At 46.4% G+C, this 25,227-nt stretch overlaps 1 protein-coding gene across 5 annotated transcripts in view; it reads right to left on the bottom strand.

Annotated features, from left to right (window-relative positions):
* Positions 1 to 7,365: 7,365 nt before the first annotated feature.
* Positions 7,366 to 25,227, bottom strand: part of RPH3A (rabphilin 3A) — a 265,679-nt gene continuing 247,817 nt past the window's right edge. For all 5 annotated transcript variants that reach the window (XM_043901678.1, XM_043901680.1, XM_043901681.1 and 2 more), the window contains 9 exons: positions 23,606 to 23,685; positions 20,916 to 20,990; positions 19,337 to 19,446; positions 15,403 to 15,529; positions 13,382 to 13,438; positions 12,531 to 12,685; positions 11,898 to 11,979; positions 10,518 to 10,614; positions 7,366 to 9,531 (listed from right to left, as the gene is read on the bottom strand). In XM_043901678.1, coding sequence (XP_043757613.1) covers positions 9,401 to 9,531; positions 10,518 to 10,614; positions 11,898 to 11,979; positions 12,531 to 12,685; positions 13,382 to 13,438; positions 15,403 to 15,529; positions 19,337 to 19,446; positions 20,916 to 20,990; positions 23,606 to 23,685 — 914 coding nt within the window. In that variant the 3' untranslated portion in view covers positions 7,366 to 9,400. The remainder of the gene's footprint in view (positions 9,532 to 10,517; positions 10,615 to 11,897; positions 11,980 to 12,530; positions 12,686 to 13,381; positions 13,439 to 15,402; positions 15,530 to 19,336; positions 19,447 to 20,915; positions 20,991 to 23,605; positions 23,686 to 25,227) is intronic.

Below are 25,227 nucleotides of genomic sequence, written 5' to 3'. Positions count from 1 at the left end.
GGAGCCCCAATGAAGCTTTGCATGCTCACCAGCCAGTTGCTTCCTGCTGTGTGGCTTTGTGTGGCTTTGTTAGGGGAAGCACGCTGATTGAAACTGCCCACCCTGGCCAGGCACCATAGTAACCATTTGAATGAGTTGTTTTATGACAGGAGATCCTGATAAGGAATACGGAACTAATAAGCCACCACCCATTGAAACATGCAAATTATCATATGTGAAACGAATTGCCAATCCAGGTTCGATGCATGATACAGGATGCTCGGGGCTGGTGCACTGGGATGACCCAGAGGGATGGGATGGGGAGGGAGTTGGAACGGGGGTACAGGATGGGGAACACACGTACACCCATGGCAGATTCAAGTCAATGTATGGCAAAACCAATACAATGTTGTAAAGTAAAATAAATAAATAATTTTTTTAAAAAAAGAAAGAAAAGAAAGATTCTATCGCAAAAAATAAATAAATAAATAAATAAAAACAAAAAAATAAGCCACCACCAACCAGAAGAGTTCTGGAAAGGTCGAAAGTAGACACTGCATGTCCGTCCACTTCCCAGAATCCCTAGCATCCATCTTGGCTGAGCGATGCGTGCGCCACCAGGAAAGAATCTGAATTAGAATGATTGGCCAAAGTCCATCCGGAAACTAATCCCATCACCATAAAAGCCTAGACTGCGAGCCACGTGGCAGAGCAGTTCTCCTGGGTTCCCTTAGCCTACTGCTCTCCGCCCGGGTGCCCTTTCCCAATAAAATCTCTTGCTTTGTCAGCACATGTGTCTCCTCAGACAACTCATTTCCGAGTGTTAGACAAGAGCCCAGTTTCAGGCCCTGGAAGAGGTCCCCCTTCCTGCAACAGCCTGGTTGGGACCTCTGCCCTAGAGCATTAGGCCTTTCTTCAGACTGTTCTGAAAATGTTGCTTTTTAAACCCAGGTTAGTACCTTACCCAAGAGAAATTGTAAGTAAAAACAATTTTGGGAGCTTTCCTTTGTCTTTTTGGTTGCCTACCAAACTGTTTTTGTTTGCCTACGATCTTTGGTTGCCTACGATCTTTGCTGGAGAAGGAAATGGCAACCCACTCCAGTACTCTTGCCTGGAAAATCCCATGGATGGAAGAGCCTGGTAAGCTACAGTCCGTGGGGTCGCAAAGAGTCGGACAAGACTGAGCGACTTCACCTTCATGATCTTTGCAGCACTACCTGCATATTTCAAAAAGAAAAATGCCAGGAAAATAAGAGAGTGTAAAGGCCATCTAGGATCCCAAACCTCAAGAAATACATCTATTGTTATAGCCACGCTTTCCGGGAAACAGACTCACTCAGAAGGACAATGCAGATAGTGGAGTGCAGTTTATTACGCCGGCGGGCCCAAGGCAGAGTCTCCTCTTAGCCAAGGACCCCGTCCAGCATTTGTGAAAATCTTTTATACCCCATGCGTACGTGTCCAAACCCACCACCTACCCCATGTGTACGTGTTATGTGTTCAAACAGTCAATAATCAATAAGCCTGCAGTTACATTCCAACCAGTTAATAATTGATAAGCCTGTGATTACATCCTGATAGATACGGAAAAAGTTTATGACCTGTCCAGAGACAGGGGTGATTACGGTATGCTTCCTCTTAGGCAATGAGTAACCTGGGTGTGATCTTCAAGATTCCCCTGTCTGGAGGGGGTCTTATCCTTCCATTGTCGTTCCCACAGGCACTAAGCAGAGAGTTCAGAGTCCACTGGAGAGGCAGCCGAGCACGACCAGCACGGACAGGCCTGAGATGGAGTCCAGGCCCTATGAATTCCTTCTTCACTATAAGCATTCTGGTGTAGATCTTTTCAGATATTTTTTTTTCCCCTAGGTTAATGGGCAATCGTGTGTCTCTTTTTTCTAAATGATGTTGTCCTGTTCGTCCCCCCTTTTTGATTAATAGACTATTTCCTAAAGAAGCTTCAGGTTTATAGAAAAATTGAGTATAAGTACAGAGTTCACTTATGTCCCCATCATTTCCCCTATTTTCGACTTTGGTGTGGTAAGATGAATTGGTACTGATATGTGAAAGGTTGTTGTTGAACCTCGAAAGACACTGGGATTCTTGGCCTCCGGAGGAGAAGAATTCAATCCAGGGCCAGAGACGAGGCTTGATTGCTCAGAGCTTTTGTGCACTAAAGTTTTATTAAAGTATAAAAGAGATAGGGAAAGCTTCTGACATAGACATCAGAAGTGGGCAGGAAGAGTGCCCCCTTGCTAGTCTTTAGTCAGATATTATATAGCTACTATCTGTCTGCTAATTGAAGAAAGGAAAGGTCTCAAAACTCAGATGATGGCACCAGGCCCCTCACCCACAACATGCACTTTGAGATAACCTTGGCACCAGGTGAGTCATCCGGGCCATAAAATGATTGACTTAAATCTTGAAGAAAGGCAGATTTCCATACAAATATATACTTTCATTAACATAGATTAGGAGAACAATGTCTGAGTATAACATACTGGTTTGTCAAGTTGGTTTGAGCCTTGGGGTAAATGCACAGCACATTAACATAGCTTAGATAAACATTTCCATAAGAAAAATGCATTGGTTAGTTCAAGGTTTGAGAAAAGTTAAGTTCAGGTGGAAAGTGAAAGTGAAAGTGAAGTCTCTCAGTCCTGCCGACTCTCTGCCACCCCATGGACTATATATATAGCCCACCAGGCTCCTCCGCTCCAGTATTCCTGCCTGGAGAATCCCATGGACGGAGGAGTTCAGGTGGAACCAGGTGTCATTATGGCAATACAGAATTTTAAGAGAAACCTCTTTTTAAATTTGTATGTTATAGCCACGCATTCTGGGAAACAAACTCACTCAGAAGGACAATGCAGATAGTGGAGTGCAGTTTATTACACCAGCAGAGTCTCCTCTTAATACAGAGTCTCCTCTTAGCCAAGGACCCCGACCAACTTTTGTGAAAACCTTGTATACCTTAAGTGTACTGCTTAAGCCCACTTCCCCAAATTCCTTAAACCTAGCCTGGAAAGTGTTAAAGGGAGATACAATCAGGTTATAGCCATGATTCATAGTCAGAAGGGTCAGCTGGTTATACACTGTAGCCTACACCAACGGGGGCCATAAAGATTACAAAGATGATTGACTGCATAGGGGTTATTACATTCTTTTTGGCGACGGGAAATCTTGGTATGGAATCTGGTGGGTATCAGTCCAGGAGGCCAGTTCAGCTGTAGGTATGTTATCCCCATGGCTACCAGGCACATGGTCCAAAGTTCACTGAAAGTGCAAGATGGAATTTCCTTCTTTTTCAAGATGGAGTCAGCTCAGCCTGTTCCTTTTGTCAGGCGAGTGTATGCTCCTCAGTTCTTTGTCTCATCACAACAAAGATTTGGAGTGACGGACATTCAAGCCCCTCAGGGTGTCACAGCTCTCGGGTCTTGGACAGACCATGTTATAGCTCTCAGGTCTCGAACGGACTGTGTTATAGCTCTTAGACAAATCAATGTTACAGCTCTATTTTATTTAGAAGATAGCAGGAAAATCCATCTTCGAGGTGTGAGGGCACGTCGATCCAAAGACGAGAAGAGAAGAGAGTCCCAGTGCACAGGGGAGAGAGTGAGAGCAAGCTTTGGCTCCTCTTTTTATGTGTTTCTCTCTCCCTGGGCCTGTCCTATGTAAATTGGGCAAGTCAGGAGTGCTGTTTGTTTTACCTGAGGTCCTCACTCCGGTCCTCGGACCTTCCTTTGTTATATTTTCATGGGCTTTTCCCTTCCAGGTCTTTTAGCCACCACCATTCTGGACTCATTTTTCCTATTCTAACTACCTAACATTTTCCTCCCTCAGTATAGAGAAGGGGAAAAAATATAACAGTAGTTTGTTTCCTCCTGACGCTTAAGAGAGAGATGAAAAATGTCTGACACTTGCAGCCTATTTCCTCCATTTGGAGACCCCTGGCCTTCCTGTCTGTTACCCTCTCACATGTTATTATTAAACAAAGCTCAAAGTTTACTCTACGGTTCACTCTGTTGTACATTTTATGACTTTGCCCAAATCATAATGTCTTATCTCCACTAATTATGAAATCACCCCAGAATGTTTTCACCTCTTGCTCCACGAACTCATCTCTCTCTGAGTTTAGATGTTTCTCTTCTTCTAATATATGTATTCAGTGCTAAAAGTTTTCCTCTAAGGGCTGCTTTCACTGCATCTCAAGATTTTAATTGGTTGTTTTTTTTCTTTTCCTTGAGTGCAAAATATTTTTTCCATGTCTTTTAGACTTTTGGACCCATGTGTTAATTAATCTTCAAAGATGCTGGAATTCTCCAAGTATCTTTCTTTTCTTCATTTCTTGTTTAATTCTGTTAAAGCATACCTTGTATGCTGTCTATTCTTTTATATCTGTTAAGGTGTATTCTATGGGCCCAACAATGGTCTTTCTTGGTGAACGTCCCACGTGAGCTTGAGAAACATGTGTATTTGACTGTTGTTGGGTAAAGCGGTCTGTAAGTGCCAATTAGCTGTCTTTCTGAATCACCCTTGTCTTAACCAGTTCATCAGTTGACACTCCCCACTTCTTCTGTGTAACATATTGACTTATGCCTAAGACATTTGGAACCATAAAGGGGATGGGTATCCATCTATGTGACACTCTGTACATACATTCGGAATATATGTTTATCAGAGATTCTGTTTGCTCCCAAATGACTTTTGGGCAATCATACATATTGATGAAATATATACTTTTGACAAAATATATGTAAACAAATCCTTGTTGTTGTTCAGTCACTAAGTCATGTCTGACTCTTTGTGACCCCAGGGACTGCAGCATGCCAGGCTTCCCTGTCCTTCACTATCTCCCGGAATTTGCTCAAACTCATGTCCATTGAGTCAGTGATGCCCCAAGGGCAAAAGAGATCTGTCCTTAGAAAACCAGCACTGAATTCTTTGGTAAGATGTAATAAAGCCAAGTTCCCTAAAACACTGCGTAGAGTTAAGCACGAGGGAGACAACTGTGAAAGGACTGAGGGCATAATTGGAAAAATCCAGAATTAGGCCCTCCTGCTTTCGCACGTGGCTTTATGTCCTTGTTTCCTTTAAAGAAACAGGCACGGGAAATCACAGATGGCTCATTCTTGTGGGTTTGTGTTTTTCTCTCGTGTGTTTTATGTGAGACAGATTATACAGGATTTCAGTCAGGGGGTCTGCCTTCAATGAGACGGTCTAGGTCTTCTTTGAACGACTGGGAAATGAAGACACATCTGTGGGCCTGGGGAACCAAGTGAGAGAATCAGGACACTGATGTCCTGCCTACAGAGCTGAAGACCCATAGAAGGAAGAGACTTGCTCAAGCTCATGAAGCAAATTTGGGCCAGAGCCAAGCAAAATACTATACCTGTTATGTGCATGGACAGCCATTTCTGTTTCCATGGTGCTTGGATTATTATTATTAATTAACCTTATCAGGCAAGGCCCCTGGCAAGTCTGACTGAGCTGAGGTTGGGCCAGCCCAGGGGGGTTCAGAGACCTGGGTGTTTAGTCCACTTGGCTCGTGCCCAGCTTTCACCAGAAGCCACCAGTCCCTCGATCTTCACCTTTGTCAACCCGGAGGGGAGACCAGACCTTGACAACTTGGCCTCACCTATTTGAGGTCTTTATTATTGTCCCCATTTTCCACGTGAAGAAACTGAGGCTCAGCTGAAGTTCCACAGCTAGGAAGTGACAGGATCTGAATGTCACATTGAGAGGATTAAATAACTGGTGTGCTTTCCTGGTCTGGTGATTTTTAGGACACAGCATCCCCTCTTATGATATATTTGGTTTCAGTGGGGACAAAGAAAATTAGTCAAGTTAGGTGTAATGATATATATGAAAACTTTCCTCTTGTATATTCATCTCAGCCCGTTAAGGGTGTCCCCATGCCCGGGTAAGGAGATGAACCATTTTAGAGGTAGAAATTAGGCTTCTCTTCAGCTGCTCTGGACTTACCGGTGGTGGATGCCGGGTTCTGTGGAAAGTGAGTTAGTTCAGTCACTCAGTCATGTCTGATTCTTCGCGACCCCATGGACTGCAGCATGCCAGGCTTCCCTGTCCATCACCAACCCCTGGAGCTCGCTCAAACTCACATCCATCGAGCTGGTGATGCCATCCAACCATCTCATCCTCTGTCGTCCCCTTCTCCTCCTGCCCTCAATCTTTCTCAGCAGTAGTGTCTAGTGGTGCATCATGAGCTCAGGAAAGAGTGGTAACTCGGGTCTCTGCCATTCCCGAGAAAGCTCTGTGGCCCTAATGGACACCTCTCTCCTCCTGGTGGCAGCTGACGGAATCGGAGGCAAGATGATGGACTTTTAGGGCAGAGGTTTGCAAAGTCATGATGGAGGTGGGAAGACCAAGCCATCAAACAGGAAATGTTTTCAAATACATCTCCGGTCCCCAGGGTGTAGCAGAATCTGAAGGGAGCAGAGAAGGTGGCAGGGCAAACAACGGTAGTTTGAAAAAAAAAAAATCTCCCCAGGTGATTCTAATATGCCAGCTTCTGTTCCCAACCTTGAAAACCACCCTTTTGGGGATGAGAAAAGGAAACTGCCTCAAACTTGGCATGGAAGAGAAGTTTCCCTTGGATGGAACTGTCAGCTCCTTCTGAGAGGTAACCAACCTTCCTGATGAGTTGCTTAAGCACTTTTGGTATAAGCTGAAAAATTTCATTTGCAGGGAGTTTCCAAATCCTTCTGAAAAGTTAGTTTACTTACTAGCTCACATTCAGGACCAATGAGAATCTCAAATGAGGGGTCCTCTCTGAAAAGGCTCACCGCAGGATGGAAAGTGCTAGAATACAAAGGAGGTGTTTGGTGAGTTGCCTCTTTGGATTGGTGCGTTAAGAGCAGTGCACACAGACAGAGTCCACTGATCTAGCTCCTTTCCTGGCATTGCGGCCATGAGACGTTGGGTGTGCCATTCCCTTCTCCGGACTTTGGGTTATTCATCTGTCAGATAAGTGAGTTGACTGAACTAGACTCTGGCTCAAATCTACGGTCTCTTTCAGCCTTGACATTATCTGATTCCACAACCACTAGGTGTTTTTCCCCAAGGCTGGGCTAGGCAGGAGAAGAGGAGGATGTTCCCTTCTTATTGAGTGGACACCAGCAAAAAGCATTCTTCCAGAAGGGTGTGAGCTCAGCCAAGTTGGCTGGAGCCCACCTTTCCAAAATGAAATCCATCAGAAAGCACGCTTCATGGACTTGGGGACCACATCTGCCTTGTTCAGTGTTGTAACCCCAGTGGCTGCAACACAGTAAATGTGCATTAAATACTGACTATCTGAGTAGGCATCATGCATGTCGGCGGGAAGAGAAAGCTCCAGAAACTAGAGAGGACAAAAGCCCAGGCCACCGGTTTTCCTGGATATTCCTACTTTATTTTTGGCTACATCATCACAAAGAAAGGCGATGGGTGGTTCTGCATGCACCAGAGGGCGTGTGTGTGTGTGTGTGTGTTCTAGGCAGGAAGGTACTTACATCTGTCAGGGAGGGGGCGCGCCTGGACTGAGGCACTGTGAGCTAGCCGCATGCTGAGTCCAGCGCCAATACCAGCGTTAGGCCTGGGCAACACAGCCAGCACGCTTTCTCCTAAGGGCAAACCATGAGAAGGAGGTGGGCTGAGTATGGGCACCAAGGGGGCCCCTGGGGAGAGAGAGGGTCAGTGGGGAAGATGGCAGCCAGGAAGCTGCTGGCCATCGTGGAGAAGGTGAAGTGCCTGGCATCTAGAAAATGGTTATTCAAGGCAAGAAATCGATGCCTTCCAATGACTTGTCAAGGGAGCTAGGAGTGGAAGGCCCTGAAATGGAAGGCTAACAGGTGTGCGTTTGGAGACAGTGAGAGTTTTAGTGTTCATCTGGCTACTTCTGTAGAAAATGGTGGGGTTTTGGAGAGAACAGGGTGATTTTCATGGAGGAAGACTTACTGGAAATTGAGGGAAAAAAATCAAACCTTTCTTGCAGGGCACTAGAGATGACCTGACCTCAAATCTTATAAAGTTTGGCCTCATTGCCTTTTCCTCTTTTAAAACAATTTTTTTTTTTTTAACTTTTAGAAAGACTGAACAATCCAGGATGGAACAAAAGCCTTTGGGTCAGGATCTGTCACTTTCTAACATTTTATGTGCACGATGATGTTTTACTCTCCCAACACAATGAACAGGGCGCAAGAGATAAAGAGACAGAGAGAGACAGAGAGACCAGAGGCGATTCTGAGTGAGACGTAGGATACAAGAGAGTCAGAGAGTCAGAGGGGGGGCGGGGAACCGGTCACGTGTTCATTTAACTAAGAGCAAAGGAAGGAGAAAGCCGGCGGCTTCTATGGAGAGGCCCCCTGGAAACCAGGGCTCTGGTTTGAATACCTTCTGCGCCCACCTGGGGAGGCCAGGGGCCGAGAAAGGCCCTCTACGCGGAGCGTCTACACAGCTTGCTGGAGGCTGCCATGCACCGGGGCAGTGCTAGCGAGCGGCCCGAGGGCCAAGTCCACCCGGCTCTGCCAGGGGAGAAGGGGTTACAGGAGCACAGACCTACCTACGTGGTGGTTCAGCATTCTGAGAGGAGGCGAGGAGGTGAGCCTGTGTTAAGAGATACGTTTTTGCTTTTGCTATTCTATCCCCACAGAGAGGGGGAAAGAAGGGGCAAGAGGTGGGGGTGGAGAGAAGAGATAAGGGGGTGAGGAAGAAAGAGGTGAATGTGGCATTGGGCGAAAGGAAGGAGAAGTGGGAGAGGGGTGGTACAGAACGGGGCTAGTTTCTGCTAGGAAGCAAATAGGGAACACTCTGAAAGAGGGGGGCTACCCAGTCCCTTGGGGTATTCTGCATGGTCATTTCTTGATGCATCTAGAGACGGGAAGTGTGTTCCTAGTCACTGGAGAGTTTAAACACACGGGTCTGTTTTGTGGCAATTGAGTGTATGATGTGAAGAGGTGGGGGGTGAGGGAGCTGGGATGCTCCATTTCTGTCCCAGGGCTCATCCTCATGACCTTGTCTGGCTCTGGGGACAGCTGAGGGTATAGGCGGATGGATGTTAGGTGTGTCCAAGGCCAGGAGGGTCTAAAAACAGTCCTAAATGATGAAGAGCCTCTGTAATTCACCCAGGCTGAGAGGTTGTTAAATGAACAACCTCCTTGTGAAATTCTCCCCATCCCTACGGCTCCATCCAGGAGGGATCAGAGACGGGCTGGATTCAGAGCCCGCATCGCAGCCTCGCGGAGAGCGGAGGTTATTGGTGGCAATGTCCGCGGTGCAGGAGAGACCTCAAAGGCAGGTTCCAGGAGGGATGGGTGGGGAAGGTGTTGAGAAGAGCGATCAGAATGCAATGGGCAGCTGGGGCAGGCTGGGGGTGGGGGTGAGGGGCACAAGGTGCGGGCATGGAGTTGGGGACCTGGGCGCCATCCTAATCACTTGACACGTGGTTCTCATTCTGTAGCTGGTGCCAGCGTTCGATCTTCTTGTCCTTGTTTTTCAGACACTCGTACCAGTGTTTTAAGCGCTCTCCCTTGGCTGAGATCCCCAGCTGGCAGCCTCCTGGAGGACAAGAGGGAAAGATAGGGCAGGTGGTTGGAGTGGAGGGATGCACGGGAATCTCATTCTAGACCCAAATGTCTAGCTGGGGGAAAACCTACCACCAAGCAGTGACCAACCCCCGTCCCCCCAGCCACTTGGGATCCATCCTTTCTCCTGGAAGTTGTGGTTGGGATGTTATTATTACCACTGGTTTTCTTTGTCTACAGACTCCCTGCTTAAGAGCCTGCAACGGCTCCCTACTGGGGCATCAAGTCATAACTACATTGTCTATTTTTCAAGACCTTCTTTATTTTTTTTTAAGTCTTTATTGAATATGTTATAATATTGCTCCTGTTTTATGTTTTTGGCATGTGGGATCCTAGCTCCCTGACCAGAGATCAAACCCACATTTTCTGCATTGGGAGGTGAATCCAGAGAATTCTTAATCTCTGGACCACCAGGAAAGTCCCCAAAAACCTTTTGAAAATCACCACTCTGCTCACTGAAATTCTCTCTCACCACTTGTGGGGACTCATCATGCATTTCCAAGGAGTCAGTTTCATCACCCTGATCAATCCTGCCTACACTCCTTTGCTGGAGCTGTATCCATTGTCTGGAATTCCCTCCCTGCTCCACAGGTAATGATGGTGCTTCCTTATTATTTGGAGGGGGATTGGGAACAATAGAACCTTCATCCTGAACTTGCCAGTAGACTAAGGAGATGTCCTTTGCACCCTATTTTCTGCAGAGGCCACACACTCCTCTCCTCTGCAATTGTTTATTCCACTGGAGGTGATTTGTTCAGCAAATAACCAATCATGATCCAATCTTCCCAGCTTTGTAACCCAAATTGGACCCAAATGAGGACCCTGGGTCCTGACTTTGCATTTGGACAAAGCAATTGCCAGAGTAAAGCAGGGTCCTCAAACCTCTGCATCCCTGGGTAAGGCTCTCTTCTCTTGGGAGGATAGAGGATAGCGTTTTGCCCGGGAGTTGGGAGCACTCACCAATGTAATCATTGGATTTGCCGATGTCATAGTCCCAGACTGAGATGTCCAGTGACTTCTTCGCCAGGTCACTGTGTTTGATGTCATAGAAAAATTCCTAGACGCAGCAGAGGAGGGCATGTGAGTGACAGGGTTCTCTGAACCTTCAGCATCAGGAGCTAAGAGGCTGAGTCCTAGGGGTGCTTGGACCAAGGGGAGGCCCTTGTATTGGCTATTTGGAATCAAGGGGGCCTTTACCCCAGGCCTGATAATCCGCTTTCAACACACACTCTGTACAACAAGGCCGCCCAGGCCCTGTAATTCTCTTTTCAATGACTGCTTGAAGTTGGGAAGACTGGTGGGGTTTTTCTAAGAAGGCTGATTCTGCTCACATTTCCTTGAAGGTAGACAGACATGAACCCAGTCCTTCCATTCCGATAGCTTCTGAAGTGGTTTTCCTCCCTCTTCATCACTCAGAGATTAAAGGTAGTTGAGGTTTAGGTGTTTATATTTTCAGATAACCTGATTTTTTCAATAACTCTTCTGCCCAATCATAAAGTTCACTCATGTTCACTTTTAAAACAAACATGGAAGCAACCCTGGCCTCCCTACAAAAACCCAAAACCAAACTTGTAATCTATCTACCCAAGAATGACCACGGTCAACATTCCCCATGTGTGACCATATTGGTGTATGTCTTAAAAAACCAATGTGAATATTAATTTGAATTTTATATCATATGAAATATTCAAATATTAAATTATAGAAATACAATATGAATATACTGTACTGTGGTTTCCTTTTTCCATTTTATAACATGGTAAAAAACAATTTTGCGTGTTAGCAGTTGTTTCTACATCACCACTTTATTCTTTATTTATTAACAATTTTTTTTTCTAAATCACCACTTTAATGGCTTCACCTACCAACTGCGTGGCTGGACCATAACCTAGTGCCCAAGAGTTGAGGATTTAGGTCCCTGACAAGAGGAAGGAACACCTTAAATGGGTATCTGGAGAGTGGCTTTAGCAGGACTGGATGCATTGGAAGGATCTGGGAATTGAGGGAGAGGGCGGTGCCACCTGGGTGGCTGGTAAGGGGGACAACTGCTCCTATTTATTTCCTCAAATATCAGTATTGTACACAATTAGAGTTGATAAAGACATTCTCTCTCCAAACACAGCATCTTCCCTTTGACATTCCAAATCTATAGGCTTTTGTCTTAGGCTTGATTTCCCTCCAGTGATGAGGAACTCATTCCTTCTTTAGATAATTCAAGGTGATCTATGAAAGAAAGCTTTTTCTAAAAAAATGTGCTTTACAACTTTCTAGCAGGAAATTTTTTCCACCTTCACATATAGGAACTATTATAGCATATGACAAAAAATGGGACAACCATACCTCATTAAATTCAGGATTCAAGGTTTTCTTCTTAATTTGAGTCTTGTGTTTGGCTTTCTTTCCCATGTCTGGTTTCAGCCAGCTGAGAGGAGACATAAGAGGCTATTATGAATGAAGTTTAATGAATAGGAATAGCCTCCTGATGACCCTAAATGTCCAACTAGTGTCAGGAGAATAATTAATGAACAGATCAGAAAGTGAATCAACATTAATAATGACCAGTGTGCATTAGAGCATTTACCTGGTGCCAGACGTTACCTAAGCGCCTTATGCACATTTAATCCTCAACAAACCCTAGATGGTATAACTGCCCGTTTACATATAAGGAAACTGAGGGACATGTGCCTCCAGTCACATAGCTGGGGGCTCAAGCCAGCTGTTGCCTCTGGAGTCTGTGCTCTTAGCCAGGGCTTTCTCCCAGTGGATCATTGAGAACCTGGATGATGGTGTCTGGGGCTTCACTACTGATTACCTCTTAAGCTGGGCATCTGTCTCGCTGTGTGACCTTGGGCAGGTTCTTTGCCCTCTCTGGGCTTCAACGTAAAATGATCTTGGGGAAGCTCTCTAGTTCTCCATTTGCAAGGACCTAGGACCCCATCTCGGGCCCATTGACAGGCCCCGGCATTGACTCACAGCTTGACAAATGGATCTGAGTAGCCATTGGCATCCATGGCCGCCAGGTGCACGCAGCGTATGATGCCCACGATGAGGCCTCCCTGCTGTGTGCTGTACATGAGGGACACCAGGATCTTGCCACGTTCCTCTATGTCACCAATACGCTCCACCTGCTGCAGTAGAAGAGGGTGTGTGGGTCTAGGACGGATGGGGTCCGGGAACATGGATGGTGATCATTAAGAGAGAGTCTGGAAAGTAGGAGGACTTGGGCCGGCACGAGTGCAGTTCAGCACCATGAACAGCAGAGACTCCCCTCCAACCTCCAGGGAGGAGCAAACGATGAAAGCCAAGAGGCCCAGTCCTAGGCACATGGGGGCCGGTGGCTTTATTCTGACTTAGTCACAGACTAAGTCTGACTCTGGGCATACACTGAGCCTGAACCTGATGCCAGCCTGATTCTGAACTCAGAACCCCCCATCCAACCAGTCTTCTCAAAAGTGGAGTGCCTGGGACCGAGGGCATGGCTGTGAAGCCCAACTCGAGCCTCTGCCAGATGCACAGCTTAAAGAACCTGCCCTGCCTTCCCAAGGGGCGCGTGGCAATGCCCTAGTGCAGCAGAATTACTAGAAGAGCTTCTGCAAACAAGGCCAAGGAACATGAGGGTGTCTCCTGCGGGGGCTCCAGGTGTGAAGAGCATGCTCCTGGTCTCATGTTCTAATGCCCTGGGCAAGGGCACCTCTCATTATGAACCAACAGGCAGGTGGTTTGGAGACAAAGAGTGGGAAAGGGACCAGGGAGGGAGAGAAAACGGAGATGCCAAACCCCGACTGTGGCTTCAACTGTATTTTTCCATTTCACTCAGTGCTCACCTCCTCCTCATAGAGGGCCATGCCTCGGGCTGACCCGGTGGTTCCAGCACGCTTCATCTTGAGGAGGGAGATAGAAAAGAAAAATAGCACTGTCAATCGGGCTCACTGCCCTACTCAAGAAAGACCGGAGACCTCTTCTCCTCCCCTCCACTAGCATCCAGAGCCATGAGGAGAGGTCCTCCAAGCTTCAGTCGCCCTCCAGCACTCCCCCTTTCAGCTAATATATATACATATATAAAATGCTAACCATGTGAGAGACCATGTTAATGCACAACAGCCTATGATGTAGATTGTATTAATGTCCCCATGTTGCAGATGATGACACTATCAGTAAGTGGCAGACTACCAGATCCACAAAACAGATAAGGTTTTGTCTGCTCTGGTTGAAGTGGCACAGGGGTCTTGAGATCTGGTCCACCAGATGCTTCTTCCCCCATGGCTCCTTTGGGGAACAGAATGTGAAAAGCACTGGTTAAATCCATCCTCTCCCCTTCAGAGACGAGGAAACTGAGGTCCAGAGGAGAAGGCACAGTGCTTAGGAGGTCTCTGTCCTTGGTGGGACACATGAAGGGAGTCAATGGTGAGAGGGTTAAGAGCAAAGATCAGCAGGGTTCTGGGGCCAGCGCAGGCCTGCGCTGCCACCTCCATGCCTCTGGGACTGGCTGTGTCCATCACAGCCAGATGGGCAGGCCCAGGAGCTGAAGACCCGAATGGGGGACTGGCCCTGTCTTGACCAACTGGACTCACTGAGTGAGGGGGAGGGAGATGAAGCCTGAAGAGCCAGCTTTTACCAGGCAAAGACCCAGAGGAAAGGCTTCCTTCCTAGGCACATCTGGCGATTTACTGGAGCCTGGCATCCAGTGTAAAGTTTTCCTTGTTGCTTTCTCTGTGCTATAGAACATGGTGTGGCATGCATGAGAGTCCCTCCTGAGGCTGGCCATCTGGTGGGAGGATGCTGCGGGCACCTCCATGGGGGCACTGGCTCAGTGCCCCGTGAAGAGGCACACTGGTCACTGCAGGAAAACTGGGCTACGGCCGGTGTCTGAGAGCAGAGTTACCGACTCATGGTGTATCTTAGCAACTCCCTCCTCTTTCTGGTCCTCAGGGGGCTCAGAGGTTAAAAAAAAAAAAAAAAGAACAACTGGGTAGGTTGGATTATCTCTAAAAATACAGATTGCTAGATCTCACCCTTCCTCGCTAAGTCAGAATATCCAGGGAGATCCTCCACAAAATCTATTTTGTAAAGCTCTGGTTTTACTATCTCCAGTTGATTCTGAGGTGCAGCCCAATTGAACAGCCTGTGTGGTTCTGGTTCTTTCTCAAAAAGTGAGTATCACATCTCACAATAGCAGTTGTAATGCTTTACATGTACTCTCACACCAATCCTTAAAAGACCATATGAGGTTAGTACCGTATTTTCCCATTTTACAGATAAGAAAACTGAAGCACAGAGGGGTTAAGCCAAGGGATTCAAGTTATACTGTAAGTGGCAGAAACTGGGACTCAAACCCAGTCTGGCTCCAGAGCCCATGCTCTTAAGTGCTATGCTATCCTGCCTTCTGTGAATCTCTGCAATGCTTTATGAACTTCTTGACTGACAGGTGGGTAAGGCAGTATTATTTTCTATAGTAACAAGAGTTAATTTATGAATGCCCATTATGTGCAAGGTTGTTTTAGTTATGTCTTTCACACAACCCTCCTACGAGGCAGGTGCTGTTGTGATGCCCATTTTATAGACAAGAAAAACTGAGGCCCAGAATAGTTCAGACCCTTGGCGAAGGCCAGGGAGCAGGGACATGGCAGGGCTTTGAACTCAGGCAGACCACCCTGCCACACCACACTGCCCTTCAGAAGTGATGCTAACCAGGGTTGGAAGAAGGCATAGCCAGGAGGCAACCCTGATTTCTGAGCTGAAATCTTCACCCTCCTCCCCAAAGCTGCTGCAGCCCCTCTCCTGTCTGGCACCTGACAGCTCTATCCCACCCTCTCCCTCACTGAACCCTCAGGGCATAGGCACTCACCGGGATCACCCGCTCCAGACAGATGTTGAAGTTCTTCCTCTGATTGGGCTTCAGTTTCTTGAGGGAGAATCTGGTCTCACCAATAAACTCATTATGGCCGAATTTGTCCTCATCACAGACAGAGATTCTGTGGTCAATACAAAGGATGGGGATTTTAAAAAAAAGAGCATGTATTGAGCACCTATTATGTACCAAGAGCTGTGACTGATGATGGTAGGGAACGTAAAATGTGCACAGGAATAATACAACCTCCTATTTATTGAACAGGTATTTTTAATTTCTTCTTGATCACTGTATAACTTAGCGACCAGTAACATGCACAAAACTTAAAATTTTTAGCTTGCTGGATTTTTGAATATGCATACACCCACGTAAGCACCACTCAGACAGATCAAGATATAGAACATTTCAGCTGCCAGAAGACCCTCATGATTCCTCCTAGTCACTAACTTCCTCAAAGATAACCATTTTGTCCCCTTGGCAAGGTTCAGTGTCTTTTTTTGACCTGCATATAAATAAAATCAGATGTATGGATTCTTTTACATTTGGCTTCTTTTGTTCAACATTGTCTGTGAGATTCATCCATGTCTATAGTAATTCGTCCTTGTTTTGGTTGTATAGTATTCCATCATGTAAATATACTCTAATAATATTGCTACATATGGGCATTTGGTTTTGAGCTAGTTCTAGTTGCTATGAATGAAGCTGCAAGGAATATTCACATTCATGTATTTTGGATGCACATGTGTGTGTTTCTATTGGGTAAGGCTGAGCCAAGTTTCTCCTGAGGTTAAACACACAAATTTAACCTTAGTAGAAACATTTAAACAGTTTTCCAAAGTGATTCCTCCAATTATATTCCTACCAGTAGTTTATTCAGGTCCTGGTTGTTCTTCATTCTAATTTCAATTTTGTCAGTTTTAACTTTAGCATTAGTAGGCCATAGTATCTATCTCCTTGTAGTATTAATTTACATTTCCCTGATGAGTAATGAAGCTCAGCCCCCTTTTCATCTGCTTTATGGCCATTTCAGCAGCATATTTTGCAAAGTTAGGCCAGGACCTCTTCTCACTTAATCCTTTCTCTTCTCCAAAAGCTCTTGAGTTTTCCACTTTGGAGAGGGACACTGGGGCCCAGGAAGGCTGAATAATTTTTCCCTAGTAAGGGCGGAGACGGCAGCCCACTGCAGTATTCTTGCCTGGAGAACCCCATGGATGGAGGAGTCAGGCAGGCTACAGGCCGTGGGGTCACAGAGAGTCAGTAAACAGCACCCAAGGGGCAGAGCCAGGGCTAAGCTCCTGCATCCTGGGTCACTGTGTGGTCTTCTGCCGTTCACTCTGTACAGCGTTACGTACGCCAGAGACACAACAATGGCTACTCACGAGCAAGGTACCTCAGGAGGCCCAGAGGACCAGCTGAGGCATGGTAATTCTTCCTGACATATACTAAGAGGAAGGAAGGAGCCTCCCCCTCACCAAGGCAAAGAGGGCAGATGGGAACTAACAGCACCTTGCTTCTAGGCCATCAGCATTTGTTGAACGAGTATACTCCAATAAAAAAAAAATTGCTGAACAAGGTTCATCGTTCTAGAGGGTTAGAACACCCTCCTTCTGAGCCCCATGTGTCCACACCATTCAGCCAGTAGGGGTGTGAACAACACCATCCTTTCTACAGGACAATGTGTCTCCAAAGACGTAAAAATAGTCTTGACCTAGCAATTTTTGACCTAGCAATGCCACTTCTAGGCATTTATCTTGAAGACATAAGTGCAAAAATATGTAACTAAAGATCCTTACTACAGTTTTCTTTGTAATTCTGAAAAAGCAGAAATAACATAAGTATTCTATAATGGGGAGACATCTTAAGAAAATTATGAAATAGTCCTGGAAATGTTAACAGTGCATATTGAAAATAATGTTGTAAATACTCACCAGGGAAATGCAAAAACCACCATGTGACACCCCTACACACTCAGCAGAATGGCCAAAGTGGAAAAGCGTTGATGAGGACGTGGCTGGAACTCCCATACATTGCTTGTTGGAGTGTAAAAACAGTTTCTGCTAAAACTATGGAAAACTGGCAGTTTCTACTACAGTAAACATATACATATACTGCGGTTCAGTCATTACACTCCCAGGTGTGTATACGACAGAAATTTATGCGAGAAACAGCTACTAAAATAGCAGCACTACTTGTAATAGCCCCAAACAGAAAATCAACCAAATGCCCATTAACAGTAGAACGAATAAATGAAACCATGTTGTATCCACACAATGAAATACTAAATAGCAATGAGAAAGAACAACTTACAACTACACACAACTCGGGTGACTATCACATGAAAGAAGACAGACGTAAAAGAATGATGTGGTATGATTTCATTGTATAAAGTACAGAACTAGACTAAGTGAACCTGTCCTGTTAGCAGTAAGGGTGGTAAACCCCCTGCGGGGAAAGGTCCTCACTGAAAAGGGACACCAGGGGAGGGCTTCCGTGGTCCAGGGATGTTCTGTTTTCTTTTTTTTTGTTTTTTTTGTTTTTTTTTAAGGGAGTTTCAATATTTTTAGTATTATTTATTATTTCAGTATTTCAATTCTATAACAAGAGATGTATGATGAGGTGGTGATTCTGGGTGTGTTCTGTTTTCTTAACTCAGTGTGTTCACTTTGTGAAAATTCATCTATCTGTACACTTTTCCCATGTGCACTTTTATAAATGGATGTTACACTGCTATAAAAATGTGTGCTTAAGGTAATTTTGTAGCTGATAGGAATGTAGTTGGAACAGCCCCTTTGAAGAGCACTTTGTATGTCTTGTAAAATTAAAAAGACCCACACCCCATATCCTGTGATCCAGCAAATATTCCTCCTTGATTTCTATCCTAAGGAAACACTCATTGAACACAAGGAAGTGTGAGGGATGCTCACTGAAAATTTGTTTATAATAGAGAAAAGCTGGAAGCTGTCTAAATGTCTGTGCAGAGGGAACTGGATAAATAAAGTGGTAAACAGTCATCTAAAACTTTAAGATATGCCAAACAATATCATATACTGTTTATAGACATAATTATGCAGCTGAAGCATAGGATACGCTTGGGAATGATACCCATAGAATTCAGAATAGTGGTTAGCCTTGGGAAGGAAGAAGAAAAGGGGTGGGGGATGGAGTATACAAGAGGAGCTTCACTTTGCATCTGTAGTGCTTAATTCTTTACAAAAAAGAACAGAAGCAAATACAACAAAATATTAAGGTTTTTGAAAGACAGAGTATTGCATTCATGGGTATTTGGTTTTTTTAATACTCTGTAAAAGTGTTACTTGCTCAGTCATGTCCCACTCTTTGCGACCCCATGGACTGTAGCCCTGGAGGAGGGCATGGCACCCCACTCCAGTATTCTTGCCTGGAGAATCCCATGGATAGAGGAGCCTGGCAGGCTACAGTCCATGGGGTTGCAAAGAGTTGGACACGACTGAGCGACTAAACCACCACCACCATGTACGTACATAATGAATATACACACACTCACAGAAGGAGAAAAGAGACCCAGGCTGGGGAAGGGACGAACATTTAAAGGCAGCTTTGTTTTCTCAGCAATTCTTCACAGAAGAATATACTCATTTATTGTGTGCTAAGTCGCTTCAGTTGTGGTCCATTCTTATAAACATTTTAAAAAATACTTAACTTTATTTAAAAAAATACTTTTACACACACACACCCACACACACACACACAAACACACACGCTAAACCCAGATGTCTAGACATCAAGATGTTAACAATTTCACTTATCTGTACTTTCAAAAATGTCTACTTGAAGTAGATAACATCTTTCAGAAGTAAAACTACCCTGAGTGTTTTAAGGCACAGCTCCTGGGGACCGCGTGTGCTTGCCTGCCCAGCTGTGCCCCGTCTCTGCCCTCCCACCCAGCAGGCACCTGAGGGTCTTCCTCTGCATGTCCTCGTCTGTGATGCCATGGTAGACCAGAGTTTCATTCCAGATGGGGTTTCTGGTGTTCCGCAGGGTTTTTGTACGAAGCTTGTTGGACTAGAACCCAGAGAGATGGACAGACAGACACCTGCCTCAGTGGGGAGCCAGCCCTGCAGCCACATCCCTTGGGCTCATTTAGAGCTGGGTGACTTAGGAGTCCACTCCCCTTAGGAGTGTCCAGGGGTCTGTTCTCCCAAGTACACGTTCTCGGGGGAGTTGGAGTGCAACTCGGGGGAGCTGGAGTCAGGCTCTAGGGTGCATCACCAACACTGAACAGTGGGCTACTCCTCCTTGCAGGAACTGGGCCCTCTCACTGACCTTTTCATAAAGATTAGAAAGCTATGATGTCTTTCTTTGAGAAAAATGATTATTTCCAGGACAGGGAGGCAGAAATGAGAGTCACTCACTCCTAGGCAGTGAAGACATAATTTCTGGGGATATTGGGATGATTCTCTCAATTTCCCCAAATAGCATCCTCCATGCTGAAAATTCCTTGGAGGGGACAAAATTTTTCTTTTTACTTTAGGAGTGAAGGCTAGAAATATACCTGGTGACAAATCTAATTCGTACTAACATGTATGACTGATTGGATTCTTCAGCAAAGTAGGTTTGGATTTAGTGGGCAAAGGAGAGTGTCAAGGAGAAGCAAATGTCACTCAGATTAGAAGGAGTAGTGGCCAACTAGTTTGGCCATGGCCAGATGGGACTGTCTTGTCTTCACTTGATCTTAGCCTAAAGGCTGAGAAGCGATGGGACTGTCTTTTCTTGATCTAAACAAAAAAAGAGTGAGATAGTGTGTGTGATATGTGTGTATGCCTGCACACATGTATGTGTATCCTTTTTTGTCTTATGGGGCATTTGATACTTACAGAAATTTTTGAAAAGGCATTTTCCTAAGATCACATGTATAGTATATATCAAGTATATAGTCAGCTTTGTTTTTAGGACATTCATGTCAAATGAACACAAAGCAAAAAATAAAACTCAAGAAGGCACACTTTCATTTCCAGCCTTGTGTTCTGAGGGGGTCAATGCAAAGAAAGGAGAATTAATCCCACTTTTCCTCCCCAGAGCAAAATAATGATCAGCAGGTGAGGTGGAGTGGGAGAGAAAGGTAGGAGGGATGTGGGCCCATTTTCGCTTAATGATAGAATATTTTCCAAGTTATCTGGAGAGGGTCATTCATCTCTGTTGAGAGATGTTTGGCTGAGGCACAAAATGAGTGGGGGAGGTGACCGTGGCCAGCCCTGGGGAGCCACTGAAGATATCTGAGCAGGTCAGGGCATAATGAGGGCATCTGCTTGTCTACTGGATCCCCGGTTTCTGAGTTGGAGAAATGAGCAGAGCCCCTGCCTCTTGAAGGAGGATGGTTCTGGCCCATGCCTTACCCCGTGCAAGGACTTTGCCAATCAGGGAAGAGGGGGCTTGGGGGCAGATAGGGCTATTTTAGGCTCTGAGCTGGGAACCTTGGGTGCTTTCCAGAGCCCATGTGCCCAGCTTGCTGAGAGGCCCAGGCCATATGGTACCTTGCTGGCTCCCGGCAGGAGGTGCAGCTTAACGTAGGGATCGGCCAAGCCGTTCGAATCCATGGGCTTCAGTCCCTGTAAGACAAGAAGGCAATGGTGTGAGGGCCTGGGGAGGGCTTGGGCACTCAGCTCTCAGAGGCAATGTGCAGTTACTGGTCCGCCCTGTGGGCTCTCTCCTCTGAAGAAAGAGACAGGAAATGCAGCATCTCAGAACGAGCACTGGAGTCAGGCAGATGAGGTTTAAAGCCCGGTCATGTCACTTACTGGCTGTGTGACCTTAGGCAAGTGTCAACCTCTCTGAGTCTCATTTTCCTCACCTATCAAACAGGATGTGTCATGGGCTGGTAAGATCTAAATGCGTTCCCACTTGTAAAAGTGTTTGGCACAGTGCCTGGAACACAGGAAGTGCTCCATCAAGGTTGGACTGTTGCTGCTGAGATGGAAGGACATGTCCCAGAACGGGTGGGAGAGGAGGAAAGGCTAGGGAGAGGAGGCTTGCGTTCTGGCCCTGGCCTCTTCACCTGCTTCTGAGACCTCAGTTTCTCCATCCGTGTGATGGAGATCACAGTCTCTGTCTGGTCCCTCTCAGAGCTGACATGGGGCTCAAATCAACCATAGGGAGAGGAGTCTGTCTGGGGTAGGAGTTAAGTTGGGCTTGTTATTAGATACACTTTGTCCACTCCCTAGGCCCTGGCTGGGTGGGTGTCTTATCTCTGGGCTCCCATGGTCTCCTTTTAGAGCACTAATCTCCAATCCCATGTGTTATGTCCTGTGATCTCTGGGAACCTCAGTTTCCCCATCTGTTCAATGGGGCTGAGCACAGCCAATGCTCCAGGGGATTCTTGGAGGAGTAAAGGAGCTCATTTGTGAAGGCTGAGCTCTGGTCCTGGCATAAGTTAAGTATGACCAGTGTTTGTTAGTACTATATGGGGACAGGAGGCCACAAAGTAGGGTGCAAGGGGTAAATCTGGCTGGGTAGCCTAGTGGGTAAGACAACACTGGTTCAAATCCCGGCTCCACTTCGTCCTGGCTCTGTGACGTGAGCAAGTCCCTTAACTTCCCCGGGTCTCCACTTCCCCGTCTGTAGAATGGGAATGACGATGGAACCTTCCTCATAGGTCTGTTGTGAAGATTAAATGGGACAAAATAATCTGTAGAAAGCCCCAGAGGGTGAATAATACTCGTGTGTGCTGGACTGCTCAGCCGCTCAGTTATGTCCAACTTTTGCAACATGGACTGTAGCCCACCAGGCTCCTCCGTCTATGGGATTTCCCAGGAGGAATATTTGAGTGGGTTGTCATTTCCTTCTCCAGGGGATCTTCCTGACCCAGGGATGGAACCTGGGTTTCCTGTGTCTCCTGAATTACAGGTGGATTCTTCACTGCTTGAGTCGACAGGGAAGCCCGAATAATACTCAGGAGATGCAATGGTGATGGTTTCTTATCCATTTCCAGAACAAAGTTCATGAGAGCACAGCCTATTCTCGCTCATTCTAACATTCTCCAGCATTAGGGTAGTTCCTGGTACACAGTAGCTATTTAATAAACATTTCTGGAATGTCTGCTTGGATTGTGAGTTTGCAAATCAGCAGATGTCGTGGTTTTCAAATTGAAACTGGAACATGTTGGTTTGGTAAACATTCCAGTTTACCAAAGTTACTACCATTCCCTAACACTTTCCACATGCTTTTCTTGTTTCTGTTACCAACCTAGCCCCTAAGTCATTAAGCCCCTGTCTCAAGGGGGCTGTGATGTTGTAGCTTTCTCCCATCTCTAAAGCTGGAGGCCATTACCTCCAGATTCAAATCCAGCTCTATCCCTTACCATTGAGTGGCCTCAGGCTTTAACTTTCTAAGCCTCAGTTTTCCCATCTGTACAATGGGGCTAATAACAATCTCTTCCTCAGAGGCTTCTGTGAGAATTAAACAAGATAATGTAGGGCCTTACATCACTGTGTTATTGGGGGTGGGGTGTAAATGCTCTTCCAACCTGGTCTGCCCTTCCTGCCCCCTCAGAAAACCAGATGACTGTCCTTGTATCTGCAACAACAGGGCTTCCCAGGTGGCTCAGCGGTAAAGTATCTGCCTGCCAATGCAGGAGCCACAGGAGATGTGGGTTTGATCTCTGGGTCGGGAAGATCCCCTGGAGTAGGAAATGGGAACCCGCTCCAGTATTCTTGCTTGGGAAATCGCATGGACAGGGGAGCCTGGCAGGCTATAGCCCATAGGGCTGCAGAGAGTCAGACACTATTGAGGTAACTTAGCGCACCCGATCTGCAACAATAGGCCCCTGACTGTCTGCTACTCCAGCTTGACAGCCACATCTGTAGAAGGAGCTGTTCAGTGACATGTCAGCTGTCAAGATCAGCTGTCACTGCCTCCCGGGTGACACCTCTGCTGTGCCCTCCAGAGGCTGTGGATGGGGCAGGTCTCAGCTCTGCCCTTGAAGCTTGGTTGCCTTCCTCCCCAGGAGGCAGATACAGGTAAGTGAAACCCCTCCCGGGCCATCCCCACAGGAAGTCCTCCCCTAAAGGAATTAGCCGTGGCCAATTCCTGCACCCTTCTCATTACTGTCAGTGTCACAGATAGACAAGGCCATGACAGGAGACAGGCCTGATAACACACGCCCTCCCCAAGCCCCTAGAAACGCCAGAGCATTCTGAGCGGTCCCCAGCTTGGCCCCCTCACCCACCTTGGCCTTTATGATGGTGCAGTGCAGGGAGCTGTTGTCCTGGTCATAGAGAAGGCTGAACTCCAGGGCACCCAGGGTGGCTGAAGAGGACAGAGGCAGGTACCAAGAAGACACTCATTCAGTCATTCAACAAACATTTCCTGAGCACTTACCATGTGTCCAGTCTGGGATAGGCATTGAGCCTCCAGGGGAGAGGGAGACTTATCTGGACTCCTCATCCTCAGAGACCCTCCTCTTCCGTGGAGCCCTCGGCACTAGTCAATGACTTCTATCCGCTAGGCTGAGAACCGTGAGGGTGAGGCTGTGACCGCCTTGTTCCCTGCTATGTCCCCACTGGGCACACAGCTGGCACTCACTGACTTGCTGAAGGAATAAACGAGTCTTAGCGTTTGCTGTTGCCTGTGTCTAGAATGCACTTCCTCTAGATCCTCATGTGGCTGGTGACTTCCCATTATCCACTTCTCAGTTTAAATTAAATGCCACCTCCTTAGAGAAGCCCTCTCTGATTGCTCCATCTAAAGCAGCTACCTTCTTGGTCATTGACCCTGTTTTATTTCCTTCACCATGCTCTATCTCTATTTGAAATCAACTCATTGGTACATTATGTGACTTTCCACTAGAATGCTAGTTCCATTAGACCAGCCATCTTGTCTGTCATTTTTTTTGTTTTGGCCATGGTATCCTTAGCACTTATGATAGTTTAGGGGCACCTAGTCGGTGCTCAATAAATACTTGTCAACACAGAGATGAGTGAGGGAGGGAGCCAAATACAGAGACAGGCTTGTTATAAATCATCAAGGACAGCTCCTATTAGGGATATACATAGGCTGGGAGGGATATTCTAGGCTTGGCAGGTCAGTGAAGAGACACTTCAGGTGGATGGAAGGAGCAGTGGTCACCGTTCTGGTGGGATAGACATGGTGCCTTTCCAGAGCAGAAGCAGCCTGTGGCCGACAGCTCAGATTCCTTTCCCCCAAGCCTTCAGCCCCATGACCCCTGGGGGAGACAGGACAGCTGGTATTTCCTCTGCTGCAGCATTGAGACTGACCGTCGGCCCCTCTTACTCACTGGCCATGTGAACTAGGACAAGCCCTTGAACCTCTCTGAGACTCCTCCCCATCTGTGAAATCGGAATAAGAAAATCGACTATTCCTAGACTCACTGGGATGGTTAAAGTGAGTACATGCACGTAACACACTTAGAAAAGTGCCTGGCACAAAATAAGTGCTCAGCAAGTGTGGACTATTACTATCATTACCTCTGATGTGCATGTTGCGTAATAATACTTCTTCACGTGTGTTTTGTACTATATAAAATGATCTTTGGTTTTTGATGCCCTTTCTCACGAGGTACCTCAGTTTACCCTGTACTTGTACTTGGTACCATACAAAACGTCTTGTGTGTGTTTTCTACTATATAAAATAACTTCTCGTTTTTGATGCCCTTTCTCAGGAGGTAACTCAGTTTACCCTCCCCTCAGCCCTGCATGGGAGGCAGTATTCACTCCCCTTTTTACAATGAGGAGAGATAACATTAAGGGCCAAAGCCATTCCACCGATTACAGTCATTGGTCCATTTCTTCAGAGCAGGTCCAGTCTCCCGGTCTGACCAGCAGCTCTTGG

Source organism: Cervus elaphus, chromosome 5 (assembly GCF_910594005.1).
Source record: "Cervus elaphus chromosome 5, mCerEla1.1, whole genome shotgun sequence".
Lineage (NCBI taxonomy): Eukaryota > Metazoa > Chordata > Mammalia > Artiodactyla > Cervidae > Cervus > Cervus elaphus.
The sequence above is the reverse complement of the archived record's forward strand: the minus strand, read 5'-3'. Positions and strand labels throughout refer to the sequence as shown.